This window comes from Gorilla gorilla, chromosome 12 (assembly GCF_029281585.2).
Source record: "Gorilla gorilla gorilla isolate KB3781 chromosome 12, NHGRI_mGorGor1-v2.1_pri, whole genome shotgun sequence".
NCBI classification, from domain to species: Eukaryota; Metazoa; Chordata; class Mammalia; order Primates; family Hominidae; genus Gorilla; species Gorilla gorilla.
This window is the reverse complement of record NC_073236.2, coordinates 94,095,797-94,118,367: the sequence shown is the minus strand read 5'-3', so window position 1 is coordinate 94,118,367 and position 22,571 is coordinate 94,095,797. Positions and strand designations below refer to the sequence as shown.

General features: G+C 47.9%; 1 protein-coding gene across 2 annotated transcripts in view; it reads left to right on the top strand.

Annotated features, from left to right (window-relative positions):
- The first annotated feature begins 17,820 nt into the window (after nucleotides 1–17,820).
- PRKCE (protein kinase C epsilon) overlaps nucleotides 17,821–22,571 on the top strand; it is a 536,120-nt gene continuing 531,369 nt past the window's right edge. The window contains exon 1 of one of the 2 annotated variants that reach the window (XM_004029173.5): nucleotides 17,821–18,951. In XM_004029173.5, the coding sequence (XP_004029222.1) occupies nucleotides 18,604–18,951 (348 nt within the window). In that variant the 5' untranslated portion in view covers nucleotides 17,821–18,603. The remainder of the gene's footprint in view (nucleotides 18,952–22,571) is intronic. The other variant, XM_019021115.3, reaches the window with a different exon arrangement.

The following is a 22,571-nucleotide window of genomic DNA, read 5'->3' as shown; positions in this document are numbered from 1 at the left end:
AGTGGAGTTAGCTCACCCAAACCAATTTTAAAACTTAGTCTAAAGCGAAGTATAATAATTTTAAGACCCTGTGGTATTGATGAAACTATACACACAATGATCAATGGAACAAAATAGGCAATCCAGGAATAGATCCACAAAAATATGATCAATTGATTTTTGAAGATAGATTTTTTTATTGAGATAAAATTGACATAACATAAAATACATCATTTTAACCATTTTAAAGTACAAAATTGACAATTTTTGAAAAAGGTATTAAGGCAATTCAATGGATAAAGGATAATCTTTTCAACAAATGAAACAACTGAACATCCATATGCAAAAAAATGAACCTTAAGCTATATATCAGAGTATAATCTATAGAAAAGTTAACCTCAAATGGATCATAGATCTAAATGCAAAACTAGAAACTAACATGTTTATTTTAAAATATATGTTTTTGATAATGTTTAGCTATGACATCAAAATCCAATTCATAAAAGCAAAAAAAGATAAATTAGACTTAATCAAAATTAAATTTTTTTTGGCTAAAAACATTGCTAAATATTTAAGAATTAAAAGAACAAGCTGTAAACTGGGATCAAATATTAGCAAATTGTATATCCAACACAGGATTTGTATCCAGAATATGTAAATAACTTTCAAAACTCAATAATAAGAAAACAACAATACAATTTTAAAAATAGGCAAAATATGCGAATGAACATTTCAACAAAGAAGTTACGCAGATGGCAGATAAAGATATGAAAAGTTGCTCAAAATCATTAGCCATTAGGGAAATGAAAATTCAGACCACAGTAAGGTACTACTCCACACCTATTCGAATGACTATAATTCAAACACCGCCCTCACCAGCAACACCAAACGAGAACACCAAGTACTAGTGAGGAAGCAGAGCAGCTGGAAGAAATTCTCCCACATTGCTGGTGGAAATGCAAAATGGCAGACACTCTGAAATCTGTGTGGCAGATTCTTATAAAGTTTAACATGTACTTACAATATAACCCTGCCATCCCACTCCTAGATGTTTGCCCTAGAGAAATGAAAACGTGATTCTTACAGAAAAACTTGTACATGAATGTCTACAGCAGCTTTATTCATAATCACCCAAAACTGGAAATGCATTAAATGCCCCCCAATGAGTGAATGGCGAAGTAAATTGTAATGCATTCATTCAATGAATCATACTCAGCAATAAAAAGGAACAAAGTATTGATATGATCAATGACATGGATGAAGCTCAAAGACATTTTGCTAAGTTTACAGTCTCAAAGGTTTCTGAAAGAAACAAGTCTCAAAGGTTACCTATGGTACAATTCCATTTATAAGATATTCTGGAAAAGGTAATACTACAGAGATGATGAACTAATCAGTGGTTGCCAGAGGTTAGGTGCTGGAGACAAGAGTTTCACTACAAACTGGTAACATGAGAGAATTTGGGGAGGAGGTAATGGAACTGTTCTGTATTGATTGGTGCTTGCACAGATCTATATATATTAAAGCTCAGAGAACTGTACACACACAAAAATTAATTTTACTCTTTGTAAATAAAAGAAAAAGAGGATGCAAAAGATGTTTGGTCTTTGGATGCCTTTGGTAACAAAAAGAGAAAAACAAAGTTTGGAACTGGGACAGGCTCCTTATTTTACAATTGGAGAAACTTCAGCCAAAGAATGAAAGTAACTTAATCAAGGTCAAAAGAACTAACAAGCAACTACAGGAGTAGATTTTCTTTCTGGAAATATTTCTCATCCCTGTCCCTGACCCAGGCCCATTCTGGCAAGTTTAACTTAGCGTCTATTTTTCTTTAGGGAATATTCTAAGTTCAGAGTTTCTGTGGAAGACAGAACAGAATCATGTGCAAATTAAAACAAAAGAAATATAAATGTTATATATATAAATATGCTCACATGCATATAAAAGCGATATGGTTTGGCTGTGTCCCCACCGAATCTCATTTTAGATTCCCATGTGTTGTAGGAGGGACCCAGTGGGAGGTAATTGAATCATGGGGGCAGGTCTTTCCCATGCTGTTCTCATGATAGTTAATAAGTCTCACAAGATCTGATGGTTATAAAAAGGGGAGTTTCAGTCAGGCGCGGTGGCTCATGCCTGTAATCCCAGCACTTTGGGAGGCCGAAGCGGGTGGATCACTTGAGGTCAGGAGTTTCGGACCAGGCTGATCAACATAGAGAAACCCTGTCTCTACTAAAAAATACAAAATTAGCCAGGCATGGTGGCACATGCCTGTAATCCCAGCTACTTGGGAGGCTGGGGCAGGAGAATCGCTTGAACCCAGGAGGCGGAGGTTGTGGTGAGCCGAGATTGTGCCATTGCACTCTAGCCTGGGCAATAAGAGCAAAACTCTGTCTCAAAAAAAAAAAAAGAAGAAGAAGGGTGGGGGCAGTTTCATTGCACAAATGCTCCTCTCTTTGCCTGCCGCCCATCCATGTAAGATACGACTTGCTCCTCCTTGCCTTTTGCCATGATGGTAAGGCTTCCCCAGCCACATGGAACTGTAAGTCCAGTTAAACCTCTTTCTTTTGTAAATTTCCCAGTCCCGGGTATGTCTTTATGAGCAGTGTGAAAACGGACTAATACAAAAAGATACATGTGTATCTCCTGTTTTGCAGATTGTGAAGTTGGCATGAGCCCAGCTCATAATGGATAGACCTATGGCTGACTATGAGAAAAGGTGTCTGAAGGATGGCCCAGGTAGCAAAACAAATAAACCAGTAAGCAAACAAATGGGGGAGCCCTGGAGTTGGACCACCTGTCTATAAATCCAGGCTCTGCTACCTACTCGATGTGGGATGATCCTGTGGACATTGCTTAGTTTTTTACCACCTTACTGGCTTCATTTATAAAAGGTATCCTAATGTAAAGTACTACAGGAGATTAAAACAAAAAACTCACCAGCAACTATAGTAGTATGCCAGTACTTTCTCATCATGGATTACGTAAGATGCTAGTATGTGACAAAAATGTGCATCTTAGAATTGGAGAAATATGGTAATATATATTTCGTTTGGCTATTCTGATGATTAAAGAGTTGTTAAGGCCAGGTGCAGTGGCTTGCATCTGTGATCCTGGCACCTCAGGAGGCCGAGGTGGGAAGATAGCTTGAGTCTAGGAGTTCAAGACCAGCCTGGGAAACATAATGAGAGCCTGTCTCTATCAAAAAAATATATATATTATTATTTTTTAATTAACCAGGCATGGTGGTGTTGGTTCCACCTACTCAGGAGGCTGAAGTGGGAGGATCACTTAAACATGGGAGGTCGAGGCTACAGTGAGCTGTGATTGCACCACTGCCCTCCAGTCTGGGTGACAGAATGAGATTCTGTTTCAAAAAAAAAAAAAAATTGTTAAGGCTGGGTGTGGTGACTGATGCCTGTAATCCCAGCACTCTGGGAGACCAAGGCAGGTGGATCACCTGAGGTCAGGAGTTTGAGACCAGCCTGGCCAACATGGCAAAACCCCGTCTCTACTAAAAAAACAAAAATTAGCTGGGCATGGCGGCTCACACCTGTAATCCCAGCACTTTGGGAGGCCGAGGCGGGTGGATCACCTGAGGTCAGGAGTTTGAGACTAGCCTTGGCCAACATGGTGAAACCCCATCTCTACTAAAAATACAAAAATTTGCTGGGTGTAGTGGCATACACCTGTAATCCCAGCTACTTGGGAGGCTAAGACAGGAGAATCACTTGAACCTGGGAGGAGGAGGTTGCAGTGAGCTGAGACCTCACCACTGCACTCCAGCCTGGGCAAAAAGAGCGAAACTTTGTCTCAAAAAAAAAAGTTAAATATTGATTTCTGGCACATAGTTCTCAACCAACAGTTGTTAGCTTTTATCACCGTGGTTACTACTACTACCATTTTAAGAAATGAATAGCAAAACTTGTAATAAGTTGTAAAATGCTCCTCACACTCTGCCCTCCTACTGCATATCTTACCCACTTTGCTGTTGAATTTTCAAGCCCTGGTTCCTGCAAACATGAATGTATGGATGTCACCAGAAAAAAAACAAGAGAAACATTGACCAATTCTCAGTTCTTGTTAGAGGAAAACCACAATGACACATTAAATGTTGTGGCAGCAGGGTCAGTTCTGGCATGCACATGATGGTTCTCACAGGATGAGTGAATCGGGGCAGGAACTGAGCGATGTTTGCCTGGGTCGCTGTGCAGCGCACCAGCTGGAGCAGCAGCCTTTGCCTGGCGGGGTGTGGGGGCTTCCTTGGAGACTCAGATTCCAGGGAATTATAAAACACACTCACCGGCTCATTTCACACATAAAGTGGACAAGGTTGGTCATAGGAGGGAAACCTTGTCTGGGGATCTGGATCAATCCTTCACTGAAGGACAGGGGATGAGGGCCATGTCCAGGGTGATAAGAACATGGACCTACGCTGCGGCTCTGGGTCTGCCACTTGCTAGCCCTGGCACTTCAGGCATGTGGCTCAAGGTCATTTTGGTCTCACTTTCTTCTCTGTGGAAACAGAGAAAAATAACTACTCCTTTACTGCACTGAGAGATACATACCTTAGGGTTCCAGTGGGTCAAACGGCTGGAAAACCATGGCTGCAAAGGGAAAGGCACTTAACCACATTGTTTCCCTATATTTCATTTATATCATCATTCAAGTTCTTTGACTCTTTCCATGCAGTTCTACATCTCGCTGTCGGAAGGAACAGTGTATAGGGGGATACCCAGATCTGGTCCTGGAGCCAAACTTAGTGGGACGCTGGGCACAGGGCAAATCCCTTTGTGTGCCCTGACTCTTCACACCAAAACCCCATTATCCAGGAACCACCTTGGGGGAAAGGGGAAGCTGTAGGTCCTAGAGCTAAAAGAATTAAGAATGAAATGTTCCATGGGGACAGTGTATATAACAGAAACTATTATTTTCTGAGAGGCAGTTGTGCCAGCTACTGTACTTACTGGTAATTAGTGGTTACAACCCCCTACTGCATTTGAAGAAATGGAGGCCCATTGAGAGGCAGGTGATTTTCCTAAGATCCTAGAGCTTCCCAGATGGATTCCTCCTGCACACTACACTGTGCTGTAGGGACGGGCACCCCATAAGAGCCATCCGGATTGCACAGGTGACAGTGCTGGGGAGTCTTCATGAGAACCACTGGGCAGCTAAGCACTAGCTAAGAATTCTTTCTTCCTTTCTCTTTTATTTAACAAATGTTTATTGGAGCCTAGGAAGACCTCCACACCCTAAAAATACTCCATGGAATCTGAAGCACAGTCCCTGATTCAGGAAGTTTGCACAGTAGTGGGAAAGGCCATGAGTGAACCTGGGTTTCATGGGACCTGAAGCTTAAGCAATTTGGAGAGCCCTCTTTTGGAAAAAGAACACCAAATTAGAAAGTGGGGCTTGGAGGGAGCACAGCAAATGAAGGGCCCTAAAGCTTAAGCCTTATGAGCACCACTGTAATTCTGCTTTTTGGGAAACAAGCAAGTAGAACAGTGATGACAATAAAATGTAGTGTGGGCTGATGAGAGATCAGGAGAGTCACTTAGAAGAAATGCCTTCTAAGGTGAGGCCCACAGAATGGGCCAGGGAGTCCTGGGAGAGGGAATAATAGGGGCAGGATGCAGGCAAGGAAGAGGAGCTGGCATGGTTTTCAGGGAGTGAGGACAGCATCGTTTTCTCCTTCCTTTCCTAGATCAGGAAGCACCTGGGATGGTCCCAAAGTGCAGAGCCTTGAGCTGCCACACCCTAGAGGTTAACAGGACCCTTTCATCTGCAGGGCTGTCACCTTTTCTCCAAGCTCCCTGAGACATCTCAGGCCCTAGGAGAAGGCTTCCATACTTGGTTCTCACGCTCCAGGAAGAACACCAACCTGCTTTGAGGTCCCTGGCCTTCTTTCCTGGTTAGTTTACATTTGCATTTGCAAGAACAAAATGAGCCAGAAAAGCTTCCTTTGTCAGAAGTTAACCCTGAGGTCTAACAGGCTCAGAGAAAGGGAAGACAGGGGAGAGGCAGAGGGAGAGAGATATAGGGAAAAGACTAACCATAAATAGGAAATCCTTCAGTGAGGCAAAAGCTTGAGCAACATCTACCCTAACCCAAAGGTGGGGTAAAGTTTGTGCCCCTCTGAAAGCATTCAGCAAGGTGTCCAAGGGGCTGTTAAGGCCCCTTAGGGGGCAGTGTGGGCTTTGTTTCCCCTTGTGCAGAACAGTGCCTTGCCTGTTGAATTCTGATGCCAATGCACTCACCTCTTCACCTCCCCAGCCCCCGGGCCAGGTCAGCAGCTAAGAGTGGATGGAAGGTCCTGATGACTGAGCCTGGGTCTCTGTGCAGTGCACCAGCTGGAGCAGTGGCCTTTGCCTGGTGGGGTGGGGGGGCTTCCTTGGAGACTCAGATTCCAGGGAATTATAAAACACACTCACCAGCTCATTTCACATATAAAGTGGACAAGATTGGTCATAGGAGGGAAGCCTTGTCTGGGGATCTGGAGAACCAGGCTCTCCTCTTGGATCTGATGCACTTGAGTCCTTTACTTTCTCTGAGTTCTAGTAGCCCCGTCTTTAAAATGGGAATAATACTTGCCCTGCACTGTGGTTGAGAAGAGGGGAAAAAGGAGGGATGGATATAAAAGCTCCCTAAAAAGTTCAAAGTACAGACCATCATTACATCTGAAGCCTGTGCCAGGTGACTCGCTCATCAGCCTTCACTGCATTGCAGCAACTCTAAGGTCACCTGCACGGAGGACACTGACCACGTTTCATTTGTGGGTTGGGAATGGACCTCCTCCCGCTCCCAGGAAAGAGTCGGGGATGACTCCCACCATGCCACAACTCACACCAGAGATGAGGGCAACTTGGCATTTTAATGGGCAGAAGGAGAGAAGCTGGAAGAGAATGTCCTCTCTAGACACACCTAGCCCAGTGCGTGGCCTCCTCTTCATCACACCTCATCGTCCTTATCTTGGCCCACACCTGCACCTGTGTCTCTTTCACTTGCACCACAGAGTCCTCATAGCCTTTTTTATAAGGAATAAGATGGGGAAAGGGAGAGGAAAATGGAGAGGGGTTCAATTCTGCACTGAGGGTTAACCCAAACAGATCATCCTTATCTCCAGCAAAGGATGAAAGGACCCAGTGGGAGACGTTGCTCACTGCTCACCAAAAAGCCAGGCTCTCCTCTTCTTCCTGGGCACACTACAGGGCTGTGCTTCCCAGCCTCCCTGGCAATTATATGTGACCATGTGACTAAGTCCTAGCCAATGGGATGCGAGTGACCTGGCCCATAACACCCTCCCAGACTTGCTCCCCAGTAATCTGTTCTCTATCTGGATGGCTCCACTGGTGACAACCTTCAGGGTGACTGTGGAAGCCTGAGGACAGGGCCACCCTTTTGATTTGTTGACCTACCCAATACTGTTACATGAGCATGAAGTAAATGACTACTGTGTTTGAGCTTTTATGCATTTGGGGATCTACGTGTTAGAGCAGTCAGCCTACCCTAATTCATACAGATCATGATAGCCCATGGGTTTTGCCACTTCCAGGAAGCCCATGTGACCTCTGCCTTCTTTCTACCATCTTTATCTCTATCAAATGCTACCTTATAGTGCTATTTAATCATTTCATGGGAATAGTAACTAAAATTTAAACAAGGGGCTCTCATCTTTCTTTTCAATTTTATGCCATGCCTAGCAAAGTGCTGTCCCCAAAGAGATGTTTAATAATCATTGGATTAAATCTTTAGGTTCACCCCTCTGTGTATTTAGTAGGAAGTTCCTCCAGCAGGAATGTCCATTCTTTTTCTCTACCTCTGAACTTCTAGCACCTTGTCTATGCCCATTGTCCACCTCTCTTCTTCCACAGGGACTTTCCTTACCACTTTAGGCCTCAGTGATCTATCTTTCCTTCCCTCAAAGTCACAGCACCTTGTGGTTACTCACCTGATGATTCATCAAGATAACTTGTACATTATTGTCTTAACAGTGTAACTATAACATAACATATATAACATATATGTAAATATAACATAACTTACATATAATTTACATATTACATAACACTAGCTGTGTTATATGTAAATATAACATAACTAATTCTGCAGTGTAACTATAACATAATGATGCATTTAAAAGATGGGCAGAGGAAGAGGAGAAAAGAAACTGACAAGGAGACGTCAAGCAAGTAGGAAGAAAACTTGGAGAGTTCAGATGTCCTTGAAACTAGGAGAAGGGCTGGGCAGGTGACTCACGCTTGTAATCCCAGAACTTTGGGAGGCCGAGGTGGGCGGATCATGAGGTCAGGAGATCGAGACCATCCTGGCCAACATGGTGAAACCCCATCTCTATCAAAAATACAAAAATTAGCCGGGCATGGTGGTGCTTGCCTGTAGTCCCAGCTACTCTGGAGGCTGAGGCGGGAGAATTGCTTGAACCCAGGAGGTGGAGGCTGCAGTGAGCTGAGATGGTGCCACTGCACTCCAGCCTGGGCAACAGAGCAAGACTCTGTCTCAAAACAAACAAACAAAAAAGAAACTAGAAGAAGGGAGCATTTCAAGGCGAGAGGGGAGACAGCATCATTTGCGGCAAAGAAAGTGGTCAAATAAGGTACAGACCACAAAAATGAGTTTTAGCAGCATGGAAATGAGAGATGTTTCAGTGAGCCTAATGATGTGGGCTGAGGAGGGAGTGGGTAGTAAGAAAAGAAAATGGAGACTGAAAAATAACAACAAGGGACAGAGAGGAGAGGGTTAGTTAGGTGGTAGCTGGGCAGAAATGTGAGGTGAGGAAGGGTTACAATTTTTTTTAAAAGGGCTGAGACTTACTGAAGGAAAACAACCGGTAGAGGGAACGAGGGTGGAGAAGAGAAGTGAGGGGTGATCCACAGAGCAGAGTCCCTGGGAAGCAGGGCTGGGTGGTGCGGCCAGGAGACAGTTGGAGGCCTGAGCCCAGCCACCTGCTTCCATGATACCTGGTGGGATGGAGGAATGACATTCTTTCTTCCTTCCTAAGCTGTTGCCAGGTTTGGGGGCAAACCCAGCTGATGGCTTCTGTGTTTTTCAGAAAAGTAAGCCCAGCTGTGTGCTGGGATGACGAGAAGCAGCCTCCGAGCAGGTCCTGACCTGCTCCCATGCCCAGCACCTCCCATCCTGGAGGCGATGCCTGCAGTGGGATTGTACGGCCACTTCCCACAACCCTCACCTCAGCTTCAGGAGCTGACCTGCTGCAGCCTCAGGTTTGGGAAAATGCAGGGGTGGTCTCTGTGGTCTGTCTGAAGGCCCTTCGAATACCTTTACCTTCAAATTCTAGCTTCTTCCAAACCTAGACCACAAATCCTTTATCTGTATTTTTCCTGAACCCACCTTGGATTTAACTGTCAAATAGATGGCCTGTGGCTCTAATGCAGCGATAAGAACAGAATTCTTCACTTTGAAAAGCCAAGTTGCTTAAAAAAAAAGTTGGGGGGCACAGTTTTGGCATACAGCGAGTGACTGCATTTGACCTCCGCCTGCCTGGGGCATGTGGATAACGGCAGTGGTCCCATGCCGTGTGGTCTTCCTCTTGGCTTATCCCCCTAGCTCGCTGTTGTCCTAGTGGCCATGTACTATGTGCAGGACACTTTCATAGTCCGTTCATCCACAGAGCAGTCCTAGCCTCTTCTAATCTCCACTTAAGAGCCAATGAAGCTTCCAGAGCGCAGGTAACTTAAGTCACACAGCTTGAATTAGACTGGACAATGAGCCACCTTTCCACCGTGGCTGCACTGTGACCCTGGGTCAAACGGCCTCATGACCAGCCCCCTCCACGCCTGTCCCCTTCTTGCCCGGGTCTGCCGCCTTTTCTGCTCCGGGGCCTTAGGAATTCTCCTGGGACTGTGGCTCCCCTCTAACTCCCCTCCCTCCCAGTTGCTTTCTGTTCTGCTGTTCTTGTGGGTCTCTGTTCTCCTGGCTCCGGGCCTAACGGCCGCCCCCTCCAACCTTGGCCTTGGGAAGTCTCTTGGGGCGGAGAAGAGAGGGGCTGCCTCCTGGCCCCCACCCTGCGACCCTTCGTCCCCCGCTAAGCCGGGATGGCAGGTGGACTCGCCGGACCCCTTTTTAGACCCAAGGCTCTCTTCGCCTCTCCATCCGGCTCCGGCCGGGGTGGGGTGACCTGAGGGACCCGGTAGCCGACGACAGAGAAACTAGACCGGCCAGGACGTAGAAGGGTCGCTTCTCCCAGGCTGGTCCGGGGCTGAGCCGGGCACCGCAGGGAGCGGAGACAGCAGAGGCGGTGAGAGCCTCGGGAGCCACTGGGGCGAGCGCGCCAGCGTCCACCAGAGGGCGCTGTCGGCTCGCGGAGTGGGGCGCGGGCGGCCTGGAGCCCCGCGGTGCGGCCCAGCATCAGAGCGCGCAGCGACTTTGTCACTGCAGGCTTGCCGGGTGGGTTGCAGAAGAGAGAAGAGACCCACCCATCCTCAAGGCACTCATTTGGGCAAGAAGGGAAGAGACCCACAAGAAGACTATTTCACACTCTTCTCATTTCAAATGTGTATAGAGCACAAAGTTGCATTTACCATGTCCAAGATACCGAGGAGCACCAAGATGAGTCATCCTGGGTCTCCAAATTTAAAGACCTTTAGGGAAGTCGCAGGATCAAAGAGAGGTACCAAAGAACTATACTACAGTATATTAGGGAGAGGCAGGAACTCCAACGAGACGTGAGGAAGAAGTGGTAGGAGAGTTGAGGGAGGAGTTACAGCTTCAGCTAGGGGATGAGGCCCGGTGCATGGAGGACTTGGGCCTTGAAGTGGGACAGATTTGCAGCTTTCCAACACATGTGTTGCAACAGAACCCGTGGATTTAAGCAGTTCTGGTTACACATTCTGTTACACACAAATGCTTATCAGTGACAAAAGGCAATATTCCTTGCCCTTTAGCCCCAGCTTGTTGATCCTGAAAGGTAAATTAGAAATAAAAATGGATTCACCAAATATCCAGAATGTGCTAGAGATATATAACCTAGTCTGAACAATCAGATCAGTCATTCTGCTAATTGGTAAAATATCCATAGGGGAGCCTGGGAGACAGCTGTTAAACTTGGTTACAGGTAGCATCAAACCATCCGCCAAAAATACCTCAATACTTCTATTGGTATTGGGAGAGGAGACACAAAAATATAGAAGTTGAAGAACAACAAAGTCTTTCAGTCTTTTTGTTTTAAAGACTCTTATTACCAAACAACTTAAGGGAGAACTCTATCAACATCATAGTTCCCTTGAGAATTATGTTATTATAGTATAGATTATTATTGAAAGAATTATTATATTGCACTGTGCTAAGGCTAGTTTAATTTGGAGCCAATAAATTAAAACAAATCTAGACCTTAGGTTTATAAAAATGTTTCCAAGGAATTAAAATGTAATTGACATGATTATCATTAAATAGTGCTGCCTTGGTTCCGGCATGGCAGTGTAGAAAGAACAGTCAATGTATAAGGTATAAGATTTGGGTCTAGACCTCTAGGTAGTGTTTTGGGGTTTTTTTTTCTGTTTTTTTTTTTTTTTTTTTTGGCAAGTCAGTTAACTTTTCTAGGTATCAGTTTCCTCATTTAATAGAGGAATTTAATAACAATAAAGAATATAGTCTGGGCGCAGTGTCTCATGCCTGTAATCCCAGCACTTTGGGAGGCTGAGGCAGGTGGATCACTTGAGGTCAGGAGTTTGAGACCAGCCTGGCCAATATGGTGAAACCCTGTCTGTACTAAAAAAAATACAAAAATTAGCTGGGCATGGTGGTGTGTGCCTATAATCTCAGTTACTTAGGAGACTGAGGCAGGAGAATTGCTTGAATCTGGGAGGTTGAGGTTGCAGCAGTGAGACGAGATTGTGTGCCACCGCACTGCAGCCTGGGTGACAAAGCAAGACTCCATTTCAAAAAACTAATTAATTAATTAATTAATTAAACAAACCAAGTGATCCCTCAAATCCCACAGAGTTTAACAAGTAAGTCTTCTCAGTTCTGTTGGGCCCAAATGCCTCCTTTGTGCTGCCGTGGTTCTAAAGTGGCTTTAAGGAACTGCACGTCCCATGAGGTGTTAAGCATATAAGGGGGAGGGGAAAGGAGCTTGGATGGCTGCTGGTTCTGATATTAGGCAGGATTCTCCATGTCATCTGGAGTCTTCTGTATGCAGTGGCCCAGAGCAAAAGGGAGGGAGGATGGTCAAACAGTCTGACTCTTACTGTGATTATTGCTACCCTAAGTTCCTATAGTGCTTTCTGAGTGGGCTGATTATTTGTTATTTATTGTGTGCCACCTTGAATTACCTTTCTGCACCTGTCATTTGAGAATAGTGTCTATGGCAGTCTTCAGTGCTATTCACCAAACATTCCATGCTCCTTGACAGTACAGATGGTAGAACTTCCCAGACCCTGTGGTTGGGGAAGGCGGGATCTGAGACTGGTTCTAGCTAACAATTAGTGAGCACAAATGATATTTAGCACTTCCAGATAGATTTTTTTGGGTGGGGGCAGGTGGGGGACAGGGTCTGGCTCTGTTACCTAGGCTGAAGTGCAGTGTCACAATCTTGGCTCACTGCAGCCTCCTCAAGCAATTCTCCCACCTCAGCCTCCCAGGTAGCAGGGATTACAGGCACCCGTCACCATGCTCAGCTATGTTTTTTTAATTTAATTTAATTTAATTTTGTAGAGATGAGGTTTTGCTACCCAGGGCCTCCCAAAATGTTGGGATTACAGGCATGAGCCACCAGGTGGACTATTTAATTGCCTGTGTAAGACCCTCCAGACATCCTTTTTCTCTCTGCCAATGACCAGCCATGTTACAGATGGTAACTTTTTAGCCAGCCTGGATCCAGAAGTGAGAATGACGCTAATGGGAAGCAGAGCTCCCAACCAACCTGCCATAGACTAAGAGCATGCATGAGAAGAAAGCTTTGTTCTTTTAAGGTGTTGGGATCTGGGGAGAGCTTATTACAGCAGCATGACCTAGCCAATCCTGACTAATAAAGGGCCATTTTGTGTTGTCATTTTTTGTTTCCCTAGTGCTCCAAATGACATGACATGACACTACTGACTGTTAAATAAAGGACCGACTGAATTGATCTACTCATCTCCCCAGGTAGAGTAGGAATTATCCATATAGCTATTTATCCTCCCTGGAGCACCTGCCCTAGTATCCTATATATAGCAAGAACTTAGTAAAGACCCTTGGATTGACATATGATCTTAAAAGTCCAAGACAGGGGCCGGGCACGGTGGCTCACACTTGTAATCCCAGCACTTTGGGAGGCTGATGCAGGAGGACCACTAGAGTCCAGGAGTTCAAGACCAGCTTGAGCAACATAGTGAGACCCCCATCTCTACAAAAACAATCAAAAAACTTTAGCTGGGCATGGTGGCACATGCCTTTAGTCCCAGCCACTCAGGAGGCTGAGGTGGGAGAATTGCTCAAGTCTGGGAGGCCAAGGCTGCAGTGAACTGTGATTGTGTCACTGTACTCCAGCCTGGGTGACAGAGTGAGACTCTGTCTCTTATAAAAAAAAAAAATCCCAAGACACAACCCAACATCTGACCCACAGAAGATGAAGAATGTTATGCTATTCTCCAAATGGCATCCTAGTGAGTAGGGCTCACAGTCACAGGCCCTGAGGAATAGGGGCACCAGGCCATCTCCTTCTGCATCCATCAGCAAGCTCCATAGGGCTGCCTCTGATCCCTCCACCTCTTTGCAGGTATTAAGTGAAGCTTGGCCTGAGTCACTGCAACAGAATATAGAGCAGAGATGGGGCCAGAATTCGGAGCTGAGATGGGGCCAAAATAAGAAGACATGGCAGGGCAGACAAAAGCCCACCACAGGAGTATAGGTGTGGGGCAAAGTTTGAAGTGGGGCTCAGGGTCGGGTGGGGGCTAGGCTGGGGCAGGACCAGCGGAGCTCTAGAAGGTTTCTGTGTCATTATACTGCTGCGCGTTCCATCCCATGGCCCAGGTGGTTGGATTCTGTTCAGCGGAGCATGTGTGGAATGTATGATAGACCCTGACCAGGCAGACCTTTGCAGAAGCCCATTAACATTCTATAAATGGCAACAACCAGCACAGCAACAGGGACATGAATATTAACGCGCTAGTCTACGGTTCTGGCTCCCCCTTCCCCGCTTCCTCCAGCTGATCTAAACAGTATCCACAGACAGTTTCAATTTTGATTATACAGAGTGTAAATCATCTTCAGACTTGGATCTTCTCTTTGTCTAATACCCTGTTTTGAGGTGAGCCTTCTGGAGGAAAATTACAGAAGAGAAAAATATTTATCCATCACAAAATCGCCTTTGTAAAGTATTAACTCTAGTTATGCTGCTTGCCCGCTGGAATGTTCGGTGTCTCTCCAGGAAAAAGTTGAGACCCATCTGCAGGCCCTCTGAGGTCTTAACTATCAGGTTCCTACTTACTTCATCTCCTGTTACTACCTGCCACAAGTGGGGCACACCTGGCCGCTTACCTGAAGAGTCATGGCTTTCCTACCTGTACACATCATACTTTTTGCAGCCAGTACCCTTCCCTTTCCTCTTTGCTGCCGGAAGAACTCCTGTTGGAAAGCCTAGACTCAGCTCAAAGGATTCTGCTGGTTGATGCCTTCCCAGGCTCCCCAGGCAAAGGGGTGATCCTTCTTCTGTGCCACTCCCATCCATAGACCTATTGCAACACTGATCGCCCTGTCCTGGCCACATCGGTTGTTCTATTCTTTTCTCATAAGCCTTAATTTTGAAAGGAGAAAGGCTCCATTTTGGTCATCTTTGTTAAATTATTGTATCATTTTCTTCCTTCTCACAAAGATTATGAAATAACTAGGCCATAGTTGGAATCCAAAGGTCATTTTACTCAATGTATATGCTAACCACTGTCTTATCCTTTGGGATTGGAGACAGGGGCTGAGGGAAGGATGAAGCTGGCAATAATTTCCTATTGGAATTTTACCTTCTAAGCCCCCTCCTTGGGATTTTCTTTTCACATGAAACCTGGAGCAGGGGGTTATTTTGGACCTGCCTCTCCTTCAGGAAAACTTAGACAAGCTCACATCTGGCATCTCCATGATGTCCCTGGGGAATTCAACTTTTCATTTGGCCAAGTTTGAGAGTAGGAAGGCGAGAGATTTATTTAGAAATAAGGAGGTAATAAGGGCAGGAAACTAGCAGTGTTTGCATGCAGACTACCAGCCTTCTCCCTTTTTATGTAAACATTAATCCAATACAAAACATGTATTTTGTTTGACAAAGTCTTTTATTACCCTTGCTCCAAAAGAGTTGCTGTAATGGAAAGGAGACAAGCATTGGTCGCCCTTGAGAATTGCAGTCTGGTGATTTACACGGAGTAACAGTCTGCTGAGCCAGCATGCTAGGAAATGGTGCTGGAAGTTTGTAGGTTGTTTTAAGACAGTCACTGAGATGGTAACAGACCCTATTTAATATATTTGGGGGCTGGGCATGGTGGCTCCTGCCTGTACAAGACTTACCCAAAGCAAGTAATGAGAACATATGAAGCACCAATTAGTCAAGGATCCCTAACTCCATGAAATCCTTGACTTTCCAGACTTCCCAACAGGACCAGGACTAGGGTGAGATGAGTGACGCACTCGGCTCAGGTACAAAATTTAACGGGTGCCAATAAACTCAGTAGTATAAATATTTTAGTGCAATATTTAAAATTATTTAAAATGTGGATATTGTGTCCATTCTGGATTCTCACATTTTTATTTTTAAAAAATTGTATTAAATCTTTATCTTGATTACGTTTATTGGTACCCTTTACATTTTGCCTCTGAAAAGTATCTCACTCATCTCACTTTGGTGCTGGCTCTGCTTCCCAAATGCATTTTCAGAAGATCAAGCCATATTTGCCACTGCCTTCCATCACATGCCCTGGAAAGGGGGAAAGAGGCTTCATGAGAATAGCAGAGTGGAAGGAAGAAGCAAAAGGGAAAAAAGTAATAATCAAAGAAATAAAAATTAAACAGCAATGAGATACCCCTGCTTGTGCTTTGTCAAACGGACATATTTTAAGATATCGTATCTCCAGCTGGGGGAGTGACAGGGTAAGACAACCATTGAAATCCTGGCTCTTTACATCGGAGCTACCTAGATCATACGGAAGACTGAATCTTAGCACCATCTCTACCCAGCTGCCCCGTTCAACAGGGCAGACTGCGAGAAATTACTGTATTAGGAAGCTCCAGAGCGGTTGCAGGCAAAGGCTTTGCCTGTTCTTAGGAGATGGCCCTGGGACTTTTCGGATCATTTTTGGGACCTGTTTGCTGCACTTGATATCCTGTTTTTCCAGGGGACTGCCTCCTTCCTCGCCTTTAAGCCTTTTTAGTCTTTTAAGCCGCAGGCAATGATAACCTTTACCCACTGAGGAAAAAGTGATCGGGAGGCGCGTTTTAAATTTTGGTTTACACTAACCAGACCCGCCAGATGAACACTCAGCTTACCACAATACCTACAAATTCCCAGACTTGACTTGGCAGAAGGGCGAGGGCGGAGGTTTTCTTTCCCCACTTGCATAATCCCCAGCTCCCCGGCAGCGGAGCCGACCTCTTCACCGCCGCCGTCTTCGCGGGTGTCCCAGCTGGGCCGCGCCCCGGGGCCCAGCGCTCCGGCCCTGCCCTCCCAGGTTCCCAGTCTCGGGCGCGGGGCAGTCCCTCGCCGGCCGCCGGCCCGGTCCCCGCTCCCAGCCGAGGAAATTTTTCCCCAGCAGCCCAGGGCTCGCCTCACGTGACCAGCCGCGGCTGTAGCTTCCAGCGAGAGTTTAAAGGTTACGGAGGAAATTAGCATGGACACAGCCACTCGCCCCCCGGAGGGCGCGCCCCATTTTCCCGCAGCCCGGACGGCGGCTGTCAGCGCGCTGATCAGTGCCGAAGTCCCCCAAAGGGGCACCGATAAGGACCAGCGCAAATAGGAACAGTCACTTTGCAAAAAATAAACAGACCACAAACCAAGCCGGTGCTCTACCGAGCTTTCACTTGTCAACAAGTTCTCGCAGCCTGCGAAGTCCAGGACAGATCCCAAAGGGGAGAATGTCCCCAAAGAAAGGCAAGAGAGAAGAACAGAGTTTAAAACTTCACCCGAGCCATGCTTGTCCCTCCCCCTTCCCCCTCCCCCACCGCCGTGGATCACAGCGTCCCGGGACAGAGTGACAGATGGGCCAGAACTCCGCAGACTGCTCCTGCCCGCCGCGGCCCGAGTGGGGGTGGGCAAGGGAAGGGTCCCGAGGCCTCTAGGGCAACAGGGCCCCCTCCACTCCCCCATCCCCGGCTCTAAAAGACAGTGTTAGCCGCAGGGACCCCGAGAGATACGCGGCCCGGCGGGACCCATCCATGGCCATCCATGGCCCCCGGCACGCGCATCCAGCCCAGCGCCGCCGCTCCCCGGGGTCCCGCGCGGGGTCCCCGCCCCCCGGCTGCCCCGCCCGCCGCTGCGACCCCGGGCAGCCTCGCCCGCTCTCCACCGTTCTCTCCTCGGCTCACTTTTTCCGTATTGCTCCCCCAACCGGCAAAACTTTCTATTTCCCCAAACACTGCCGTGCGCGCGCGCGCGTGCACACACACACACTCACACACACACACTCACACACACTGACGTCTTTTGCGCATTTCCTGCATTAGAGGGAGGGAGACTCGCTCGCACACCGACAGAGGGAGAGGAGACCGTGGGGGAGCGCGGGCTGGCGGGCGGCGAGCGAGCGGCAGCCGAGAGCGGGGACGCGGGGAGCGCGGCGGGCGGGCGCCGGCGCCCAGGAGGTGGGGCCGCGCTGAGTCGCAGTCCCTGCCCCGCCGCCGCGCTGCGCACCGCCCGGTGCTGGCCTGCGCCCCCGAGCTGGATCGGCGGCCGCCCGGACTCCGAGCCCGCGCGGATGTGAGATTCCGGGCTCCTGGCTCCTCCCGATCGCCGGCTCCGGCGCGGCGCTGCTTCGCCCAGGAGGCGGCGGCCCCGGCTGGCCGTGGGGCTTGTGGATTTTTAAAAATTTGGCTCCGAGGAGGACCATTTCCTCTCGACATGCATCCCTCCGGATAGACTGAACATCCCTCCGTTCACCCCCCCGCCCCGCGCGGTCAGAGGCAGGCGCTGAGTGTGCGAAGAGGATCCGGGTTGAAATCTGCGCCCCCGGTTCTCGTCCCCGCCCCGTCCCACCGCCCCATCCCCCTCCCGGAGTCGAAATTTCCCGGGATTATGTTTCGGAAAGGTAGGTAAGCGCCGGGCGCGGCGCCCGCTTTCCCGCAGCCCGGAGCCGGAGAGCCAGCGAGGCGGCGAGGCAGCCCCCGCGGCTTGCAGCGGAGCCGACAGCTCGTCTTCTCTTCTGGAGGTGCAGCTGGTGGTCGGGGGGAGAGACTTGCTCCAAACACGGACATCCCCCAGCTCTCCCCCCTCCCTGTTTTCCGTTAGGAACCCGGCGAGGAAATACATGCACTGGCTGAGAATCGCCCGCGCCAGGGCGCAACGCCACAAGGTGTAGGGAGTGTGCGGGGTGGGGCGAAAGGGGACCCAAGAGTCCCTGTGGCTCGGAGTGCCGGGCCGTCGGTTCTTCATTCCTGCCCTCGGGGCAGACGGAGTGACCCCGGCCCCCACTCCCCGCCCCGACCATGGTAGTGTTCAATGGCCTTCTTAAGATCAAAATCTGCGAGGCCGTGAGTTTGAAGCCCACAGCCTGGTCGCTGCGCCATGCGGTGGGACCCCGGCCGCAGACTTTCCTTCTCGACCCCTACATTGCCCTCAATGTGGACGACTCGCGCATCGGCCAAACGGCCACCAAGCAGAAGACCAACAGCCCGGCCTGGCACGACGAGTTCGTCACCGATGTGTGCAACGGGCGCAAGATCGAGCTGGCTGTCTTTCACGATGCCCCCATAGGCTACGACGACTTCGTGGCCAACTGCACCATCCAGTTTGAGGAGCTGCTGCAGAACGGGAGCCGCCACTTCGAGGACTGGGTGAGTGCGGCGCCTCCCCGTCGTTCCGGGAACCCGGCTGTGGGGTCCCGGGGAAGGACTCGCTGGTCTTGATCGTAGGGCTCTGGGACTTATTGACGACTGGGGTGTGTGTGCCTGTAAGTCTCAGTTTCCTTGGGGAGGTACACTTCACTTCATAGTTGGGGAGAAACAGGCATTGGCGAGGAAGATGAGACTTGGAAAGAGGATGTGGCCCTCTGCTCCCTCTGTGCCCTCCAGTTGGTGGGTGCTGCGGGAGGTTTGCAAACTGGGAGAGCCTGGGCCGCTGGTGCTGAAGGTTGGCCGAGGACCCGGCTTTCTTCCGCAGGCGCGTGGTGGGCTGGCTGTGTGTGATTGTGTGTGGGTGGGTCCCTCCGTCCTTGGAAAGGCACGTGGAGCCTTTGACTGAAGGCTTCTTGCACGTCCTGGCTTTGTCCTGCTTAGCCGTGCGAGGAGTTGCTTTATTTTTCCCTCCGAGAGGAAGCTGGCTTGTTTCTATTCTCTTGCATGGTGGTTAGCTCATCTTCTGACATACAAGTAGAAAAAATGTGTTCTCCTCCAGGATGTCTCCTCTATGGTCCCAGAAACATCAGTCGAGCTTGTTTTGTCCAATTCATTGCCCATCCATGCAGAATGAATGTTGCGTTTTAAGAAGGGTTCTGCTTGTGGGTAATTGGAAGTCAGTGCTTTGAATCTTATTTAAAGTTATATTGTTTCTCTGTTTTGATTGTCAAGATACTGTGCAATAAAAGACGATTTCTAAGTATGAGATTGAGTTGTTAATTGATTCCATTATTAAACTATTAAGGATTTGGAAAGAGGTCTTGTCTTAATCTACTATAAACCAAATGCATCCAGTCTTGGCACTTGGACAAGCGGAGAGAAGCAAACCTTCATTTTGCTTTTTGTGTTTGTTTTTGGGTTTTTTGTTTGTTTGTTTGTTTGTTTATTTTTTGCTCTTCTTGGAAGGAAGGTGTTAATTTAGGATGTGGATTTTTGTGTTTTCAGGTTTGTTACATGTTTCCAGCAAGTACAAGTGTTCCTCTGGAGGTATATGTTTTCAGGGTTATTTGGTCTACACAAAAAGTGAGAGAGCTATCTAAGCCTCAAAAGTGGTGTAGACCAATTGCTTTCTATTGAAAACCAGGTAACTTCATGAATGTCCTAGAGGTCAGAGGTTGCACATGGATCACCTTGGCATATCACCTTACATATTTTTTTCAAGGACACGGAGTTTTAGGGAAAAATAGGAGAGAGCCTGTTGTTTTTATGCTCATGGCTGTGATGTAGTCTGCCTGAAACCATGGTTACGGTTTCACAGGGAAGCTCCAACAAGCCACATGCGTAGAACTCTAGATTTGTGGTTTGCACTTTGGAAAGCAGGCAAACCTTTATGGAATCCCAGAGAACTCCATGCCATTCTATTCTACTTCACAGATGTCCCTCATCTCTGCTTCCTTCAGCCCCCACAACAGAGCTCCCACTCATTCCGCATTTCTTTTCCATGCATGGCCTTTGGGCCCTTTCCTCATGAATGCAGTGCATATGAGAGGGGGAGTGGAAGGGATAACTAATTTCAGAGGTAGACCTTGACTCTGAAAACCTGTGATTTTGGAGTTGTTGTTTTTGGACAGGAAGGGGGTGGAAAAAACTTGACGCTGGTAGCTAGGAGATGGGGGCCTTTTGCAGTGTATGCAGATGAGGGGCTTGGACAGTGGGGCAGAGAGCAGGGATGAGGAGCAGCAGGTCTGCATTTATCCATAGAACAGATGTTGGTTGGAGGGAGAGTGTCTTTGTATCTCTGGTGATGCTTCACTGGGGCACACCCCAAACTCTGGGAGCTTCAGGACACTGTCCCCACCTTCATCCCTCCTAGTGAAGCATCCATTGGGAACTTGTTTGGTTATCATCCTCTAAGGTTCTCAAATTCATGTTGGATTTGGCCCTAGGCCAGATCATCTAGTGCACAGGCAAGTTTTACAGATGAGGACATTGAGTTCCAGAGAAGCTAGTTGGGGACCGAGGGTCACATGACAAGCAAAGGTGGGTTGGAAGTAGGGCCCTCACCGCCTGTTGCCCATGGCTTGTCTGATGGGGAGCCAAGCCTGCCCATCTGGCCTCCCAGCCTATTCATTCCCTGCAGATCCATGCGCTGTGTCCCTGACATTTTTATTGTACTTGATAACTTCATCTCTTTTGCCTTATAGCAACTGTGAATTAGGTATGGCAGGTATTGGACAAACTAAAAAACTTGAGATAGAGAAGCCCAAAGTCTCAAGGATGAGTCAAGTAGTGGAGCAGGTTCAGAATGCCCATCTGTTTTCACCAGAGGATGCTGTAGCCACTCTGGTTCCTCCAGGCTGAAGGTGGGGACTCATTGGCAGGGGTGACTGGCCCTTGGAAATGGAGACAAGTTGCAGCTGGGCTAAGTTCACCTTTCCCAGTCTTAACATTCAGGGTAAACCCATGGTTTCATAGCTTTGGGTAGAATTCCCTGGGCTCAGGTCTCTTCACTCCTTACCTGGCAGGAATGAAGAAACACACCCTTCTCAGGTGTGGCTAAGAGATCTGGCCTGAAGTAAGGGGATGTGGATAGCATAAAGCAGCCGCTTCTCTCATTGCTGCGGAACACCGAATTCTGCTGCACTTTGAATTCACTTGTATTCCTGGAGTTCCTGTTTTGTGCTCATGTCTAACCAGGGAAGCTTCTCACTGTGGGCCATCCAGAGGAAAATGAGGCCCTGGGTTACTCTCAGGGGGCTTCCATTTCACTAAGGAATTGACGCCAAGTACCCACATATACATCAAGCTTGTCTAACGCATGGCCCGTGAGCCGCATGTGGCCCGGGATGGCTTTGAATGCAGCCTAACACAAATTTGTACACTTTCTTAAAATGTTATAAGTTTTTTTGCATTTTTTTTTTTAGCTTATCAGCTATCATTGCTGTTAGTGTATTTTATGTGTGGCCCCAGACAATTCTTCTTCCGATGTGGCCCAGGGAAGCCTAAAAGTTGGACACCCCGATATAGACACTTAACTAGCAATTAGGTTCCACACAGGTGATACCATTAGTGTGTTAAGAGTTTAAAAAGGGAGTGTGGGCTAGGCACTGTGGCTCACGCCTGCCGTCCCAACTACTTGGGAGGCTGAGCTGGGAGGACCGTTTGAGCCCAGGAGTTCAAGATCAGCCTGGGCAACATAGTAAAACTCCATAACTACAAGAAACTTAAAAATTAGCCAAATCTGGACCTACGGTGTGGTGTGTGTCTGTAGTCCCAGCTACTCAGGAGGCCAAGGTGGGAGGATTACTTGAGTCCAGGAGTTCAAGGCTGCAGTGTGCTATGATCTGACCATCAGGCCACAGCATTCCAGCCTGGGTGACAGAGTGATACCCTGTCTCTTGAAAAAAAAAAAAAAAAAAAAGGTAGGGAGAACTGGAAGAATCCAGGAGGGTTTTTGGAAGGAGGCATGAGCTGAGTGAGAAACAGTAGGTTATATTTAAAGAGGTATCTACAAGAAGGAGCAGTGTTCCTGGCATGGCCACCGCAGGAATAAAGGCAGACAATCCTGTGGTCAGGGTTGGAGAATGGATGAGCAGGACAGAAACTGAGTGTACCTGTCA